Source organism: Schistocerca cancellata, chromosome 1 (assembly GCF_023864275.1).
Source record: "Schistocerca cancellata isolate TAMUIC-IGC-003103 chromosome 1, iqSchCanc2.1, whole genome shotgun sequence".
In the NCBI taxonomy this organism is placed as follows: domain Eukaryota; kingdom Metazoa; phylum Arthropoda; class Insecta; order Orthoptera; family Acrididae; genus Schistocerca; species Schistocerca cancellata.
Window position 1 is genome coordinate 251,641,238 of NC_064626.1, and position 20,162 is coordinate 251,661,399.

The 20,162-nt window shown below is 39.0% G+C and overlaps 1 protein-coding gene across 1 annotated transcript in view; it reads left to right on the top strand.

Annotated features, from left to right (window-relative positions):
• Positions 1-20,162, top strand: part of LOC126167810 (DNA-dependent protein kinase catalytic subunit-like) — a 540,256-nt gene that overhangs the window by 49,425 nt on the left and 470,669 nt on the right. The window contains exons 2-4 of the mRNA XM_049920510.1: positions 7,351-7,520; positions 16,639-16,810; positions 19,970-20,076. Of these exons, the coding sequence (XP_049776467.1) occupies positions 7,455-7,520; positions 16,639-16,810; positions 19,970-20,076 (345 nt within the window). The 5' untranslated portion in view covers positions 7,351-7,454. The remainder of the gene's footprint in view (positions 1-7,350; positions 7,521-16,638; positions 16,811-19,969; positions 20,077-20,162) is intronic.

Genomic DNA, 20,162 nt, shown 5'->3' on the forward strand with positions numbered 1-20,162 from the left:
GACTTGATGCCACAGGCCACTGACCTGCCATTGAAACCTGCCATCACCAGTTACCTGCCACACGAGCAGCAGGTCATCTCCCATGCATGGCAGTCTCCATTCACATCCATAGTGGACATAAGCAGTGCCGGAGTTACTCGGGGTGCCTGTCCCACAGAGGAATGCCATTGCAAAAGTACTAGAAGAGCACCATTGATGTCAAGGCCATTGCCTACTGTCTGGCTGCTGGCCATTGCTTAACTCGATGTCAGGAATGTAGGGCAACTATGTGTGCAACTCTTCAGCATGATGTGTGTGTATAAAGTGGAATAAAACATTTCTCTTGACCACCTGTGTTGCTGGACCCATTGATAGTGATGTAAAATGCCTGGGAATTTGTAAGTTGGGGCTAATTCCCAGGATAAATGCCTGGGCAAATGCCCGAAGTTCATAAATGGTTGGATATTTGTGCATTTTAAAGACAAGTTGATAAGCGATGCGTAATAAAAAAGTGAAGCTGATATTTTGTATTTGAAAAGATGTTTTACAACACTACTTATTTAGTGGTTGGGTAACCAAGTTGGATAAAGCTGCTCGAGAGTTAGGGAATGGGGAGAGGTATTAGGGGAAATAAATTGGACTCTGTAAACTTAACTTTTTACTTCTTTAATGCAATAAATTCCTGGGGTAGTACAAAAGGAAAATGGAAATGAGGTTCCATGCTTCTTGATAGAGCATAGGGGAACGATGCGGGAGACCCGCACCGCTGTACTAGGCAAGGTCCTAATGGAGGTGGTTTTCCGTTGCCTTCCTCCGACCGTAATGTGGATGGATGATGATGATGATGATGATGATGATGATGATGATGATGAAGACGATACAACAATACCCAGTCATCTCGGGGCAGGTGACAATCCCTGACTTCGCCAGGAATTGAACCCAGTACTAGTACATAAGGGGGGGGGGGGGGGGAGGGAGGCAAATGATGCTCAAATTTGAAAGTAATTTTTGATGTAAAGTATAGTTCATATTAAGGAGCTGGCCTGTAGGTAATATTTTAACTTGTACTATAGTACTGCAAAAAAATTAAATTCTTCTCAGTGAATTTCATGATCTTCATAAGTAGAAGAATTATGGAGTTCTGACTTGGCCTCAGATTCTCCTGAACCTGATTTACCACTGACTGCTGGGTTCCTTTCCATTTTGTCTTTGCTTGGACTGTTCAGTAGGGGTTTTTACTTGGCATCAAAATGATTAGGTTGTGTTCCGTCTGAAAGTGCTGAAGGAACATTCTGTACTAGTAGATGTAACTGGTGCTCCCGGAATTTTTATGGCAACTTCTGCCAATTCACAGGTTCACCTTAAATCTTGCCACTACAGTAAAGAATGTACATGATGATTTTTTATCTTCCTGAGAATGAGGGCTCACTCCTTCCCCCACACATCGTCAGGACAAAATTCTTTGTTTCTCTCTATAATCAGCCAAGTTCTCTCTAACTTAAATAAGTTTGTCCAGCCTTCTGAATGATTTCATGATGCCTTCAGTTGTCATTCTCTTTATTTCATGTATGATTGTACAATTTCGACCTTAGGCCATTTTTCAAGTATTTTATGGATGATTGTATAGTACTAGTATATTATGCCGTGTATGTCCTTGCTGCTATGACTGCATATTAAGTTCATAAAAGAAATTAGAGAGATTTTTGTATTTTAGGAGCATGTTACTTTCAAGCAGTTGTTGCAAAACACATTATATAGACACAAAATTGTACATGAAATAATGAGAACCACAGCTGAAGGCATCACGAAATCATTCAAAAACTTCATTGCAGCTGCAGATCCTATCGCATTGAAAATTCAGTCCAGTGTTCTTTCCTGTGCCACAAACAAAGTTTATTGCATCAAGCATCTTGATAAGCTTCAAGTTACTACCTTGTACTGATGGATTAAGAAGATTAGCTTCAAGATGGATAGAAGACACATTGAGTTTCTTCCTAGCTTGGAATTTAGATAAGATTGACTTTTCTTCTGCAGATTGCAGAGGAGAGGACACTAGTTTCTCAGTGAGAACTACTACCAACTTATTGAAGTTTATGGCTCTTGTGTGAAATTGAGGCTCATTTAACTCTGAAGCTGTAATCAAATGAATGATTTGGTTCATGAGCTCTTACCATTTTCTCAACTGTTGACCAGAAAACATCATCAGAACACTCTTCTTTTTTCAAGCTGCAGATACAACTGCACCTTTTTGTTTACAACTGAGCTTTGTAAGACAACTGTATTTGACTGCAAAACATTAAAGACAAAAAATATGGCTCCTCATATTGTCTTTCGTGGACACTTAGTGAAATCATATCTTTTTTAACTATTTTGATAGCGTAAAATATCTGAGCACATCTATTTTAATAGGTGAACTAGGCACCCAAGTGGAACAATGTGAGGGTACTTATCATTTACCAGATTTAATGCAGCATCTTGAGCATCAGTTCTTTGTTATTAAATCCTTTTTATGTTAATGTGTTCATTTTATCTTCACAGCAGTGCAGTCATATGAAAGTGGATAAAGAAAGGAGCAGAACAGAAAACTATAGTGTGGCTCAGATATTGCTACATTTGAGAGTAAAGCAGTTTTCTTTTCACTGAAAACAGTTTAACATTTAAGAATACATTTATGGTCAAGAAACAGATGTATTCAGAAATAATTTGGTTGTCAATAATTCTTTAGTACTATTCAGAGATTTGACACATACTGGCTTACCAGTTTTTCACTACTGAGCTGTTAAACACTGTATGTGTGTTTTTGTGTGTATGTGAAATGAAATGCGCGTGCACGTGGGTGTTCTTACGTGCGTGCGCTCCCGTGCGTGTGCTTGCGAGTGTGAAAAGCGGCAGTATAAATGATAAGCAGCTATCAGCACCACGCGTCTTTCCTTGGTACAGCAAGTTGGAATGCAAGTAAAAACACATGCTTCTCTTCTTTCCTTTCAGTCTTAGTAATAAAGGCAATTAATGATACATATAGTTTTAAGTGCAAACATATACTAACTTCTAATGTTGGGACTATCGTAGTGTCCCTTATTTTAATTGGTAAATTATACATTCTACTTTAAAAAGTACATTTTTTATAAATGCCCAGATTTTGGATTGCAAAAAATGGATCATCCTGACCAGTCTCCAGATCTCCTTCCTAACATTTTGCCTGTTGCCCCTTCCCTATTTCGTTTGCCTTTATTTATGGATACCAAACTCTCTTTATTGGTGAGAGGCTGAGTATTTTTATATAATTTAGGACTGTGGCGTTGCACGCCCAATATTACTGATACTGATGGTTAACTTCTGTTCTTTCATTAATCAGTGTTGGACAATGTCGGTTTAACACACCTGGACAGTAACTTATTATTTAAGTACAAAATATTTAGGCACTGCTGCTTAGCAGCTTACAGCCTGCAATTAACGTTTGACCAGAGTCAGTCTGTATGTTGGTTGTTACCATCAGCTGCTAAGTTTTTGCTAACACCTACGTATGTGAAACGATGTCTTTTATCCCACTTGTAGATATTAATTATCTGTTACCTGTAGCCAGTCTGGATACTTGTATCCAATCTGGAATATGACTGTGGGATGCATACCCATTCATCATGCCATTAGCATGGGATACATACCCATTCATCGTGCCATTAGCTGTTAAGTAATCTTAATGAGACAATATTCTTCATCTCGTTCATAGACAGAAATGTATATTTAAGTGTGCAAATGTAACCTTGACTTTTTGTTATGACTGTGACATTACACGCCCAATCACACTGATATTAAATGTTATTTGTAAGCAGAAACACATGTTTAAATGCCTAAATGCAAATTTGACCTAATGCCAGTAAAAAAAAAAATAATAAAAAAAAATATATAATTGAGGAGTGTGGCATTGCATGCCCAGTCTTACTGATACTGATGGTTAACTTCTGTTCTTTCGTTAATCAGTGTTAGACAGTCTCGGTTTAACACACCTGGACAGTAACTTAATATATAGATGCAAAATATTTAGGCACTGCTGCCTTTCGTTCTTTTAAACATTGTTTTACTAAGAATATGTAATTTGACACAATGTATGTGCATGTACATTGTTCCATTGTATTTATGATGTTATACACCAAATTTATAAAAAGCTCCTCGGAAACCTAACACTAAACTTTACACTTTTTTAGTACCATGATTAACATGTTAAATTATGTTAAGTTATTACCTGTATGTTCTGCAAGGCTTATCCAGTTTCTAACCACCCTAAGCTACTTTTGTTTAATGCTCTCTTCATTACTGCTACTAATGCTATGTTAATTCAAATTCATTTACTTTTAAGTTTTTAGGTGCTGTTGCTTTTACTGATTCTTAGTCATACTGATGTACTCTCCATGATAGTACAGATCTTTCCTGTAAATAGCCACACCAGATAAAGTTTGAGGAATGTATTCAAAATTGAGAAATAATTTTGCTGAGTAATAGCTAGTCTTTCTCATGGGCTCCAAATCTGTTATAAGGGTATCGTTCTCGTCAGAAGTAAGTTCTTTACATATTATGCCACTAAAGGTTTTAATGGTTATATTAATCCAATTCCTAATGTAAAGGTAGCTACTGTTATGTATCTATATTTCCACGTGCGCATGCACATGACCTATCAGCGGTGCTTGGTACACAGCTGCTCGCCACGGTTCGTTCCAGCGCAGCTCTCATGGCCTACCGACCTTGTCTGCGCAGTGGGACCTGCTGTTTCTCTTTAGTCTAAGTAATGTAGATTTATGACTGGTTACTACGGTGCTACAGTTTTATACTTGACATGGCCAAACTTTGGCATGCAGTAGTTTAGTGTCACTGGCTTCTGAAGAAGGCCAAATTATTTTGGCTGAAACCTGGGTAAAGATTGGTTTCTATTCGCAACTGAGGCTAACGTGTTACATGTTAAAACGATGGCTCAATGGCTGATGGTCACGTAGGCTTTGCGTATGTTCATGGAGGACATATTGAACAGCACTCCTTGCCAGATGGCTGCAGTGTTTTCACTGCAGAGCTGGCAGCCATATCTTGTGCCCTTGAGCACATCCGCTCATGCCCTGGTGAGTCATTTCTCATGTGTACTGACTCCTTGAGCAGCCCACAAACTATCGACCAGTGCTACATTCGCCATCCTTTGGTGGCGTCTATTCAGGAGTCCATCTGTGCCCTGGAACGGTCCTGTCATTCAGTGGTTTTTGTGTGGACCCCAGGACACTTCGGAATCCCAGGCAGCAAACTTGCCGACAGGCTACGCAGAAACCGCTTCTGGAGATGGGTATCTCCGAAACTGACCTGCGTTCTATCTTATGCCGCAAGGTTTTATGGCTTTGGGAGACGGAATGGCATAGCAGTACGCACAACAAACTGCATGTCATTAAGGAGACTATGAATGTGTGGCAGTCTTTCACGCAGTCCTCTCACAGGGAATCAGCTGTCATCTGCTGGCCCCTCGTTGTCCATATGTGGCTAACACATCTTTACCTCCTCTGTCGCGAGGACCCACCTCAGTGTCGCTGTGGCTCACAAATGACGGTCGTCCGCCTCTTGCTGGACTGCCCACTTTTAGTTGCTCTGTAGCGGACTTTTAACTTTCCCAGCACCCTGACTTTGGTGTTGGGTGACAATGCCTCAACAGCAGTTTTAGTTTTACCTTTTATTCATGAGGGTGTGTTTTATCATTTGATTTAAGTTTTAGCGCATGTCCTTTGTCCCTCTGTGTCCTTCACCCTAGTGCTTTTAGGGTGGACGTTTTAATTTGTTGCAGAGCGGCTGGCTTCTCCTTTTTATTCTCATGGTCAGCCAACCATGGTAATCTGCTCTCTTGTTTCAATCTCTTCTACGTGTTTCTTGCATCTCTCTATGGTTTTCTTGTCCGATTTTGTCCATTTTAGTGTTTCTTGCCCTTCTATCATTCTTGTGGTTTTCTCCTTTCTTCCAGCTGTGTTTTGTATGTCTCGTTATTTTACTCCCACCCATGTGGAATTATTTTAATCGAAATGAGGGACCAATGACCTATTAGTTTGGTCTCCCCCCCCCCCCCCCTTTTAAACCAACCAATCAACAGTCAAGAGGAACCTTATTCTTGAAGTATTGGAAGCAATGAAACATTGGTTCAAAACTGCTGGACCGGGCACACACTATTCATGTGGTTGATTTAACATTCCTGCTTCAGAATTTACAGAATACAAAGTGTATTTGAGAGAACCAGCTGCCCCATCAACTAAACTTCTAGCCATTTCCCACCAAAACAGACAAATAAGAGGAGGGAAAAATTTCATTAATAAAAGAGCTTGTAGATTGCATTGGAACATAAATGCATTGACTCTGCACTTGAAAAAACTGATACTTTTCTCTCTTGGAAGACCTTTGTGTTCAGATGCTATTCCAAGAATTATGACTTTCCTGTTCTAAGTGTATAAAGTCTCCACAAAAGAAGGCTGCAGTAGGGAGAGATCCAAATCCTGCATACTAATGTTAACAGCTACCACAAGCAGCGATGGGTATAAAAAAAGGCCACCAGTTGTCTGTCATGGATTTGGAACTAATTTCACTGATGTAAGTAATTGGAAATAAAAACTGGTGCCTATTTTGGACTTTCACTCACCCCCCTATGATTATCAATTACATTGATGTAAAAGTTTCCTGCATTCTCCAGTTGAAAATGACTGAAACTACTTGGTGAGTCGGTGTAAGGGCTAGCGATGAATACTTCCTAAGGAAAATGTAGTTTTTCAAAGCAGCAGACAGCATTTTAATGTTATAAATAGCAACCAATATCCTTAGAAAAGTACAGGTATTAACTGACAGGCACGTAAACAGGAATGAAAACTTTCTAGCTTTTGGATGAATCCTTTTTCGAGCTAGATTACACATACACACAGCATGTGCTTTCCTCCCCACATGTGTGTGCACTGTATTTGTTTTGCTTCTTCTCTAATGACCTGGTCCTTGGTGAAATAATAACCCTAACTTTCTCTTAGTTGATGATGCAGTATTATGAACAGTGTATTGTATATTTTATAAGGTAGGTAATGTATTGTTTCTGGTAGAATTTGGGAGTGTGATGGGAACTCCAGTTCTACAAGACTCTGAAAGCAGAATATGTAATTTGAATAAAATTATACACATTTCAGATAAATGATTCCTAGTGCTTGAAAAAGTTGTAGACAATGGAAGTTTGCTAATAAGGCGTTTACTTTGGCGGTCTAATCTATCTCTTTTTCAGTAATGTCATATGCATAATAACACATTTAAAAGTACTCCTGTATTATGTATTTTGGTTGTACTAAGTTTTAAATTATGGATTTTTCCAATGTCATGTTTCAGACCTAGCGTTTGCCATAATATTTTCGGAAAAGATTGGTGTGCTAACATTTCTAAAGAAAAATGTGAAAGATACAGGCTTTAAGGATGGTGTCTCAGAGATTTTTATGCTGCTTCAGAACTTGCTGGAAAGTTTTCCAGAAAGAATTTCTTCGTATGCGTGCCAGATCAAGGTAAGAATACATAAAAGACCCCATATACAATATGCATGTCACTTCTTTTCTGCTGCAAAACACTTAAGGGGAAGAACGGAATAAAAATATGCCATATTAAGTAATAACAAAATTCTTTTCACTTGTTCTTTGGGATGGTTGACAGTGTATGTAATGTATCGAGTGGATAAAATAAAGATTGCTATTGAAAAGTGCACAAATGACAGTGTCACTGGAAGATATGAGTGCTGCTGGTCGTGTTCCATTCCCTTTAAAATTCAGTAGCAATGGAATTATGGACTCTCCAGGATCATGTGTAAACTGTCAAAACTTTTTACCAAATGATAAGTCCTAAGAGCTGGCGCATCTTTCCTTCCATTAGCATTTCAACATTCATTATAATTGATAATTGCTGTTTGCATCTGTGGCTGAAAATGAATTTGAAACTTTGAAGAGGAGGTACATAGAAAGGCTGGGTGGTAAAAACTTTGTGTATGCCTGAAAACAGAAGGTGTGAAAGATAAGCTATCAGAACCTCATGTTAATTAGCTTGCTGGCATAGCACTACACTTGGCATTTTATGTGGAATGGTCAGAATAATTTTATACAATAACCTACCAGTTCATTTGTTCGGAAGCAAAATGTTACAGGCTTGTAAAGAAAACGTGTTTTAAAGAGCGTTCTGTGAATAATGTTTTAATGAGTGGGAAAGTATTGTTCCAGATATTATGTTACATCACTGAGAAGAGCTTAAAGGTTTTGGCAAGTGCACTGCAAATATAAAGGCAGCATAGGTAACAGTGTAAAGGCTACATGTGAGTTACATATTTTGAATGAAATCGAAGAAGATACAGAGATAGTGTACAAAAATGTTTAAAGCTACTGAAGCGTTTGTATCTGGCGCTATTGGTGGCCAGGTGAAGCAAGCATGCCACCATCGTCTGTAGCTAGTGCACTGGCTGGCAATTATGAACATGTTGGGCTGCTGCCAGCGGTGCCTCATCCACTTGCATCTTCTCCACTGTACGCAAACCTTCTTAAGTCAGAGCAGCTCCTTGCCAGTGTGCATTTGGTTGTCAGTGACACAACTCTGCACTTGTTTGGTAAATACTTGTGTGAATGTTTCTTTAACCCTATCATTATTGGCATGCAGTTATCAGCTGATGTAATTTTTGCACATATAGTGGTTGCCAACAGTTTTGGTGACAGTATTGTTCATTCTGTGCATGTCTTTTTCGAGTAAAATGGATCCGGCATTCAGTTGCCAGAACAGCAGCAACAGCTTGAGAAACAACAGCGGCAGTTAGATGTGTTTTGTCAATTATTTATAAATTCACTGAAAGCACCCCAGCCACTGCCACCTAAGCACCTGTTTGCTCCTCCAGCTTTTCCACCGTTACAAGAAGCAAAGAAAGATTAGGACATATACATGTGACTTCTGCAGCAGCATTTTGCAACTTTTCAGGTGTATGATCCATCCTTGCAAAAAGCTTTTTTCTTGTCATTGGTTGTGCCTGAAATGTTTCATTTGCTTCAAAAACTTGTCCCATTGAAATATTCATAAGCATTGTCATTTTCTGAAATGTGTGACTTGCTTATTACTTACTACCTTAAGCAAACCCATGTGGTGGTGGTCCTGTTTGGAGTCCCACCAGTGGCAAAAGAAACCAGGACAGCCCTATCAAGTGTGGGTACCCAACGTCTATGGGCCAGGTAGGAAGAGTAAATTTGTGGGTGCTCACTGCCAGCACTCCTATAATGATTATCTGATTCACAATGCTGTCATCCATTCTGCTGCAGATGGAGAGGTCCGTTGGGAGGTGTTGCGTTCAGAAGATCTAATGGTTAAGGAGACTTTGCCTGTCGCTACGGTTTTTGCAGTGGTGCAAATCGCTTCTGAATAGATTGAGGATGTCATGGACATTGCGTCATTGTGCTCATTGACACAACATTGTCAGCATTCCCAGACTTCCTCAATTTGTTCCTCTAATTCAGTCAGGTCGTAATTAGACTTTAGTGTTTTCCACAGCAGTTTCCCATTGTGTCCTGACTCTTAACGTAAAACCCTGCACACTGCTACTCACGTAGGTGCTCAGTATGTGCCACTTGCCATAAGAGCCAATGTGGCCATAGTCTGTTGAAGCTCCTGTGCGTGTCGGTCTTGGTTGCAGATGTGGAATTCATGGAAGTGCATAATGTTATGCCAGTCCATGGCCATGAGCTTGATGTCCCCAACAAGATTTATGGTATGCAGTTGATTCAGCAACACCGTTCTGTTTCCAGGTCAATACCAGGTCCTTTATGTCCCTTATGAAACTGGAAACATATCGTCATGTGGCTCGACCTGCTCTCTGTCTCCTCTACAAATTGTCATTTGGTCGGTTATGGAAAACAGCCCATTCCTGTTGAAGGAAAGTTTATGATTGACATCAAGTATCAACTAGTCACAAGAGTGACCAAATTTTTGGCAGTAGACATTTCAACATCGGAGAACATTTTTGGCCTTGATGTATTCCACAGCCTTTGGGTTTCAAATTCAAGACATGGTATATGTTGTTTCAGACACTTTTCCATTACAGGAACTGGACAACATCTGCTGAAAGTTTGGTCCCCTGTCGATAGGTTGCAGGGCCTAGATATCACCTCTAGTCAATGGGCTATGCCTTTTGGTTCTCATTCACAAACCTTCAGGGGTGCTTCATACACGTTGATATTTCAAATCAACCATTAATGCTCAGTTGGTAGTGGATTCTTATCCAATTCTACAGACCGAGATATGCTTGTGAAACTGGTCTGGTGAATGTTTTTTCAAAAATTTATTTGGCGGAGGCATATCTGGATTCTGCATCTCAACACATTTTGGCTATACTGTTACACATGCTTGCCTTTCGGCACCACGAGTGACCCCACTATTTTTCAGCAGTTCTTAGAACAAATTAATATGTGATATCCCCTTTTGTGCAAACTGTGTAGACGACATAATTGTCGTAGGCTGTCATGGCAGGAATATCTTGAATACCTTTGGACTCTTTTTTCCCTAAACTGCAAGAGGCAGGCCTTAAGTCAGTTTTTTCAGGTGGGAGAAGGATATGTGGGCCATCTTCTTTTGAAGGATGGTGACGTTCCTACACAGCATCATCTAGTGGCTATTTCCAAATTGATCATCATGTCCAGCAGGTGATGGAAGGGCTCCAAGTCACAGCATATTGCATAGAAGTAGTCAATTGGCAAGCTCCAGTGCTCATTTTGTGTTGAAAGGTTGGCTTGAACAGCTACCTGCTGAGGGGTTGGGCTCATCCCGCAATTTTTTCCTGGCATTGGTTGATAGAGACTACTCCTTAGTGTAGATTCAGACGAAACCTACATTGTTATCCCACTGATCCTACAACCTTGGATTCATGCGCTTCTCCACTATGGCTACTGGGGCATAAACTGCATGAAAATGTTAGTGAGTCATCAGTGACACACTCTCAATGTTTAGTAGTGATGGATGCACTGTCAAATTATCCATAGGTCATGTGCATGTGCTCCACCTCAGCAGAAGCTACTGTGTGTGCTTGAACACAGTTTTTGTGACCAAAGGATTGCCACGGATAATTGTCTCTGATAAGGCCCACAGTTTGCCTTGGCAATGTTCTGTGATTACTGCATTTGGGACAGTATTATTCACCTCACGTCTGCACCATTTCACATCCAATAGAAAGGTGAGGCAAAACTTATGGTGGATACATTTAAGATGCAATTGGTAAAGTGCTTGGTGGATTCGCTTCCTGTTACAGCATTACCTCTGTTTCTAAGCACCTACAGGACCAATCTGCTGAATGACTGGAGCCCAGTGGAGGTTCTCACAACCAAAAACCATGGATTCTGTTACACCTTGTTAGCCCTGCGCCATGCCTGTGGCATGGTGGCACCCTTTCAGATATGCTGTGAGTGATCCAGTCTGAGTGCACATCGTCAGTCAGTCGGTGGGCTTTGACCACATTGAGATCAAGCTGCTGCCTGCCCTGGAACTTCAACCGGTGTCTTGACAGGGCTGCCCGGATGCCACTTACTCATGGGAGCACCTGGTGGATGTTCCCCTGATGTCGCTGCCACAGTCTCTTGCCACTGTATGGCATATGGAGTCCCGACATGAGGGGTTGTCACTGTGGCCAGTGCACCTTCTCCAAGCCCCTTCTGCCCATGTATTCCGCCAGTTCGGAGACAGCTGACTGCCTATCCCTGCAAGGGCAATGCCTCTTCAGATGCTGGTGAACCGATGGAAACCAGCGCTGTTGCCATGCAGCAGCTTTTTTGCCGCTGCAGTCACCACTGTTGGTGGTGTGCCAACATTATGCCAGCAATGATTCTACCGGCGTGGTCATCCTGTAGTGCTGACTCTGCAGGGATGTGGTGGTGCGTCCACACAATCCACCACTGCAGCATTTGTATCCAGCCCCAGCAGTGGATGGGTGAAGTAAGCACTTCTGTCATCCACAGCCAGCATCCTGGGCAGCAGTTATGAACACATGGGGCTGCCGCCAATGGGGCCTCATTCAATTTCGTCGTCTCTGCCATTCACCAATGTTCTCGAGTCAGACCAACTCTGTGCCAGTGTGCATTCAGTTGTCAGTGAAAGGAATCTGTACTTGGACAGTTGATAGTTGTGTTAATGTTACGTTAACATTGTCATTATTCAGCGTGCAGTTATCAGCTGACATAATTTTTGTGTGTGTAGTGATCATCAGTAAAGTATACAGATACAGCAGAGACACTGAGGGAAAATAGAATTTTTTAATTGTGGTATGAGTAGTAAATAAAGTTCTTAATATACCAAAAAAAAAGATAGAAAATAAAATGAGACAAAAAAATGCCTGCTTCATGAGGAAAGACAGATCTTCCATTAATAAATTAGTCAGTCACTAATCATCAATAATTGTGAGACTTGTTACAATTAGTGGCTTACAGATTTTTAGTTCTCCTATTGTTACCCATAAAAAGATTTAGGTTGCCATAGATGAATGGTGAACACCATTCTTTATCTATGTAGAAGGCAGAGATGACTGTAGATACTGTAAGATAAGTTAAGTTATACTAATATGACTGAAAAAGAGAGAAAATTAGAGCCTACAGTGATTGCAATGCAAGCAATATTAAAAAGGGGATGAGAAAGTTATAGGAATATTATAATGCTGTGTATTAAGAATAATCAAAAGTATTATTTAAGAAGTCAAAGGATGGTTCAGTGCAGGCTTGATAGCACAGTTGACGATTTAAATACTATTGAAGCTAGAAAAAGTCTGTTATCTGGTACTGAAAAGAGGATGTTGTTCATGGACAGCTATGGATTCATATTTTGGTGTTTTTTCATTGGTTCTTTGTTAGTGAACACATTGTTTTTATTGTATGCTCTTCCTTCTCGGTTTTTGGCTGTACAGTCTTGCTCAATATACAGTAAAACTTGCTCAAACTGGAATTGCCTGGTACTAAAATAATTTTCCAAATTGGAAAAGTTTCTGGATTATGCAAGACTCACTGGGCTATGTAAAATTTGTCAGGTATCGTGCACAAAATTACAGTAAAAATTTTTAATTATGCATATACTGTACTTATGTACTTTCACCCCAGCACAGTAGATGTTCATTTACTGTATATTGGACAACAGAACACTTGACTGTTACACTAATTGGTAAATAACACGGCATTTCTATATTTTTACTCAAACTATAAATTTGTTTATTATTGTATGTACATACATATTATTCTCATGTTTATTTGTTTTACATTTCAATTTTTTGCCACATCTCAAGGACGGAAACATGTTTTAATTTCCTGTTCAAAATTGTTTTTTCTAGGCAATTTTTTTGCACCATACGATTGTTCCAAAAGTTGGGAGAATTTGTGTGTGCTGCAAATTGCATAACACAGTTTAGACATGCAATGGCTTTTTCAGGCATATTAATTTTTCTAGGGCATCACTTTGCTCCTATTCTTCTTCCTTTGTTTCTTCATCATCATCTGTGTTGCAGATTTCTATTAAATCTGTTGCAGACGTGAAAGTGGAGTGAGTTGACAGAAAGTCATCACTTCGAATGTAATCATCTGCACTACATGAAATGTTTTGCGTTTTCATTAGTTTGCTGCATTTTCGTGAACTTCGATGGCCACAGAAGCGTCTTTTTCTTGACCCCCAAACTCCACTTTGTTGAAGCACTTGCTGACAGTTTTGGGTTTTATTTCCTTTACTGGCAAGCCAATTCAGTTTACTGCATTGAGGACAGGAACTGACTGAGAAAGAGCAAATTCACTTTCGGCTTCTTCAACACTAAAAATAAGAGATTGCATAAGTAATCACCTATAATGACACTTGAATGTTTAAAGAACACCGTGATCCATGGGCTGTGTGAGGCTGGTTGAACCTGGAGGGAACCGAGCCAATTTCATAGTTGGTAACATTACTTTCAAGTAGCAGGTTGCATTGTCTAGGAAAAGGAGTACTTGGCAATTTCCTTTTTTCATTTTGGCATTGAAAGAGCCCAGCCATTCTTCCATAAGACCACTCACCATCCACACCTTTTTATTGCTTCGCCACGTGACTGGAAGCTTATTGATGTCTATATTTTTAAAACAACGCAATTTTGCCGCCTTTCCAATCACCAATGACTTCTCCATTTCACCTAACATGTTTCCACACAGCAGTACAGTCTGTCTTTCCTTAGACATATTTCCGCCTGTGCACTTTTAATCTCAAATTGTTTCTCGTCATTTCTGTTGCCTACTACCATCCCCAGATATTTAAACTCTTCTACTACCTCACATATCTGGTTTCCAATATGCAGGGTCTCCTTCCTTTATGTCTTGTAATTTCTTTGTACCCTCATATATTTGCCTGTAAGTCATGTTTTAAACAACAGAAATATGTTGTATCAGCTTAAACAAATAAATGAAAAAAGTGGATGGTGATTATGTTGGAAGAGAACAACATGTAAAAGTTTAAGAGAAAAAAAGAAATCTTCATGAATGTGACATGGCTGTCAGTTTGTTACATTCAGCAGTGATTCTCTTCAAATGTTCTCCTTTGTGAACATGATGAGGCAGAATTAGTCTGCGAAATACAGTATGTTCTTCGGGCCCTACAGATCATGGTTGTTATAACAATCCATTGTATTATCTTGTCCTTCTATGGTAATGATTGTAGCTTTTTTGATGTAGTAGTGATCTTTATTGTCTATAAAGATTGCTTTGTGAATTTCTACAAACTTCTGCTTTAAAAGTTTCAGTTATTGTTAATAAAAGAATTGAAGCTCAGAGATTGGCCATGTAGCTTGTTTACAGAGAATTTTTAGAGAATCAGTGTTGTGAATGAATACAGAATTCATCTAAAGACTTTTTGTTGGTTGCTTTGCTGTGATTTTCATAAGGTCCTAACTAAAACACAATGCTTGAACTTTTGGTTATCAGACACCTTCAACAAAGACTAGGTTTGCAGATTTCATCATGTTCGTATTTGTCAGAAATGATTTATTGAAGGCTGACCAAAATGGGCTGCTGTTAAAAAACAAACATTGATGCTGTGTGCAACATGATTGAAGAGCAATGGCATGTTACTTACCATGAGAGAGGCATCCTTTAATATGCCAAGGATGGTAGTATATTCGACCAAGAAAGAAAGAGAGAAAGAGAGAGAGAGAGAGAGAGAGAGAGAGAGAGAGAGAGAGAGAATCACTTATTTCTTTGACTACACTGGGCATGTCATGACTATGGCTTTAAAGGATTGAAAAATATTTGATGCTAAATGATATGCAGCAGTTTTCAGTTATGTTTAGAACGTGCAGCTGATCATCTTTGCATCTGGACACTTGCACGACATCTTCAGGGTGAGTCACCAAAGACTCAATCAACTGCTCACCTTGAACAATTTATTATCATGCTGTATGCGTTTTGGCCATGCTTCGTGGTTGTTACTGCAAGACTGGCCACTTTGCCAGCAGCCAACTCCCTTGTTGGCAGAAATTGAGATCAGGTGGCATTCACTCACTGTGGTTCTTGGTGTCCTGTCATCTTTGTTATGAGCAAATTGTAGAAGTAATAGGATTTCATCTGTTACCCAACTGATAGCTCCTTGCTCCAGTTAATAATGTTTTCTACCATACAGCTCCACAGGCTCTTTAATAAAAATTCCAAAATGAATCGGCACTAGGCAAAATTGTTGTTTTATTGTATTACATTATATGTCCTGTGGAAATACGTTGTTCAGCAATGGCAGATTTTGTGGATTGCAAAAGACAAGTACAGTGCTGACGTTCTAAGTAGCATTCTTCCACAGTGTGTGTGGTCTGGCCTATATAAGCCATACCATCTTGGCAAGGTATTTTATATGCTCTATCCTTCCACAGTAATAAATCACCCTTCACCAATCCAAGAATGTCTGCAATCTCAGATGATGGATGGAAGTCTCATTAATGTGAAATTTCTGGAGGATCGTGCTTGTCTTGAACAAGACATTGCCAACAAGAGGAAGAAATGCTGTGAATTTCGTCAGTGCACTATCCTCCTTATCTGTTTGCTGATTTTTTGCTTCAACTGATAATGAGCTATTGATCTACCTTATGTACTAGATGGAGTCTACTTTTTCCTTGAAGACTTCTCTTAGGTGGATGAGCTACTTAATGACACTCTGGGTATCAGAAACTGTGTATGTCCCATGTGCAGCTGTATGAAGCACATTTGTTGTATGTGATGGCTGATGACAGCTTGAAGACTGAGTATAACTCTATGTGACTGGGCTTACAGTAAACCGAACAATCCAGAGAGTCATCATTCTTCATTCTAACCTAAATGTGCAAGAACAGCAACCAGCACCTTTTTATGTTTCCATGACAAACAAGATGTTCGGATGAATAATATTTAGATGGTGCAAAAACTCCAATAGTTTGTGTTCTCCATGGGTTTGTCATTAAAAATAATTTTATTCCTTGCCATTGAAATATGCAAAAATCTTTAATGAAAATTCATATAGAGTTGGTGATAAAATTGCAATTTCTTAAGCAGTATTCAAGACAGAACATCATGTTTCCTTTCCACGGAAATTGTGAGCCTAGTCAATAACTTGTGGTGTTGTTTGATTTTAAAATATGAATTGATTTTGGTTTTACAGGCAGCATGTTTGCATTGCCTCAAGTCAGAAGTAACTGCTGCAGAAAAAGTGAAAGCACTTGAAGTATTGCAGAGTGTTTTGAAGCTAAATACATGGGACCAAAATTTGAAAATTTCAGAACTAATAACTACCTTGGAAAATTGTTATCTAAAGTCAAAGGCACAACCCACAGGTAAGTATTCTTAAGCAGATATTTAGTACTTTAATTATATAACGAGATGCATAGTACTAAAAGTAAATGATACGTAGTAATTCAGTACAAAAGTCATTAAGGGCTGCAAGCCAGAGCAGTCAACAACAGTGTGACTTGGGGTGTATCAACAATAAGAAACTGAAGATTCAGGTAACATACAGAGAGCAATCAGCAAATCAGAATAAAGGAAGGTTCGATTGACTGCATCATAGACAAGGTGAATATAACCCCCCCCCCCCTCCCCCCCCCCCCTCTCTCTCTCTCTCTCTCTCTCTCTCTCTCTCTCTCTCTCTCTCTCTCTCTCTCTCTCTCTCTCTCTCACACACACACACACACACACACACACACACACACACACACACACACACACACACACATTGAATTCAATCCAACAGAGGATGGACTGGACAGGAATGGAGAAAGATAGGAAAATTTGAAAATATTCCGCTTCCACCAAAGCACCTCATATACTGTATTGTGAAAATAGAATGGAATTAGATATTTATTCAGCATTTAAAATGTTTAAATGCAATCAGTGCTTTCATATAAGGTTTATATATGACAATATTATGAAAAGTATAGATTGCTGGACTTTCCAAAGTTTATCTGTGTCTCTAGATACAACATTACAGTACTCTTAGGTGGCTCCCCAAGTAATTTAGTTGTAATTATGTGACAGTAAGATATTAAGAATTTACTTTAATAATGCATGTTGTTGTAGAAGCTAACCTTTGTTTATAAATCTAATTTAGTATGTCATAAAGAATCTGTATTGCACATTGATAACTTTATAAAACATTACAGATTTGTATAGGTACTTCAAATCAAAATTATATATTTAATATATTATACGTTCTTTAAATTGCTTCATTGGGTAAAATGTAAAGCATTTTGTTATTATGTTTTTGAATTTATTTAAAGGCACTGAGTGGGTACTTTCAGGTAATTTGTTAATTTATTTGAGACTAGCAGTTGTGGATCTTTGGTATTCTGTCATATGGCTTGTCAATTGCATACCCATTTCTTGTGTTACGGGATGTGTTGGCATCCTAAGGCCAAAATTATCCTGGTTTTCCCTAGCATATACTAGACAATGACAACATACATGCTAGGGAGTGTCGTCATTGTTTTCCTGGAATGCATCGCCTTGCTTTTTTTTCCATTTAAATACAGTCCTTGATGCAGATGAGACTGCTCGTAGCAGGATTCTATATATTGGATCGAACCCGAAGAAAGGAAAGTTTGCTTATAGCATGGGAGTTCCACTAACACTGTCTCTCAGCTCTTGCAGAAAATACATCACATGTGAGAATATGGTACATAATTTGGCTGTGTATATTCCAGTTAAGACTTTGGTCAATGTGGATGCAATGAAACTTCACTGATTTAGTTTCTTGTTTGAGAGCATTTTAATTAAATACAGTATTTTATGGTTTGGTGTCATTTATGTGCAATGCATTGGCCTGAAACCAGGAGGTTCATGTATCTGTTGCTATTGCTGCAGTCTGTTGGTATTATGAGCAATTAATGTGGTGTCGTCATGCACTAGTGTCTCATAGGGTAATACGGAAGGCATATCATTTGTAAATGTGATAAACATAATGAGTCCTGGAACAGAGCCTTGCAGCACATTTTTTGCAGCAGATGAAGAATCCGTTTTTCTTTTTTTCCTCACTTTAACAATTTCTTATCCTTAGGTATGACTGTAGTAGTAGGAGAGCATTTACCCGTATTTCATAGTACTGTAGCATTCTGATTAGAATGTTGTGGGACACTGTATCAGAGGCTTTCCTTAGATCCACTTATGTCACCCAGGTTAGCGATTTATTCTAAAAGCAGTGATATACTTTCATTATGATGTTGTCAACAGTTTACACAGTAGAAGGTGGCAGCTCTAAAGCCACACTGTGCGCGGTAGATTAGGTTACTGCAAAGTAGATATCAAAATATTGCTCCGTCTGTGATGAGTGCAGGACTGCTTTATTTTATGAAATGAAATTAAAAGGGTCAGTATCTACCAGGTGATGCTGTGTTACCCTTCTTACCAACAGGCTTGATTACGGATGTGTTTGGACATTCTGGATGTACCCCTTCACTTAATGTTTTATTATTGTTTTTTGTTACAGGCATTATCATCTCTTTTCTTAAGTGTTCAATAACATTAGAAAAGCAATATGATCTTTAGCTCAGGAATTACCAAGTTTAGTTGTAGTTTCACTAACCTGTCTAATTTACTCATGACTTTCTGCAAAACTGTCAGTTTCTTTTATTGTGTAATGCAGCAGTAGTACTTCTGCCTCACTCATTTTTGTTTTTTAAGATAGTATTGATAAAGTGTATATTTAATGCATGAAGAGGAATTAAAGCACCGGAATCAAAAATGTGTGTGTGTGTGTGTGTGTGTGTGTGTGTGTGTGTGTGTGTGTGAGTGAGTGTGAGTGTGAGTAGATGCGCGCGGTGCATGTGCGCATTTCCGTGTTTATGCTATTGCCCTGTATACCAAGCACTATTATAAATTGTATCTATGTCACGCAAGCAGTCCACCAAATGCATGAGATGTACTAACTGTTATTACACCATGTTGAATCTGCAGACTTAGCTTTTGAGGCTGACGTCCAGAGGGAGCAACCCATAACATTTTAATAGCAACTTGACCTTATGAACATTGCATGTGACAGACTGTAGTAAAAAGAATGCTGTACAAAAAGAATAGCACCCCCCCCCCCCCACCCACCCACCCACACACACACACACACACACACACACACACACACACACACACACACACACACCCGCGCACGCGCCCACACACACAAATCAAAGGCTGAGGGAGTAATAAAAGAACTTATCAATGATGATGTAAAAAGAACTGAGTTAGAAAACCTAGTTGTGTTGAAACCAATTCGATTGTTATGTGTACAGAAATAATGTAATCAAAATTTTTTTTCCAATGAACTAACCACATAATTTTTTACCATTGTCCCTTCTGCTACTAAGACACAATGTGTAAAATTTAATGTTAGTATAATAGTGCATCAGGCTTTTACTCACTTGTGCACCTTTAATGAAATGATTTTACTTCATTAAATGCATTCAGTTGCTACAAGATATATGTATTAACATTTTCAATTGTTTCAGTTCAGCAACATATCTTACATATTTTGGGAATTATAGCTCATAGATATCCAGAGAAAACTAATCAAAAGAGTCTGCTGAATAGATACATCTTTGTTATAAGAAGCCAGGTGAGTTACAAAAAAAGATGCTTTTTCATATATGTTGTGGTACATGACACTGTTTTGTCCTGAAAGTGATATTTCTGACCTCTGTA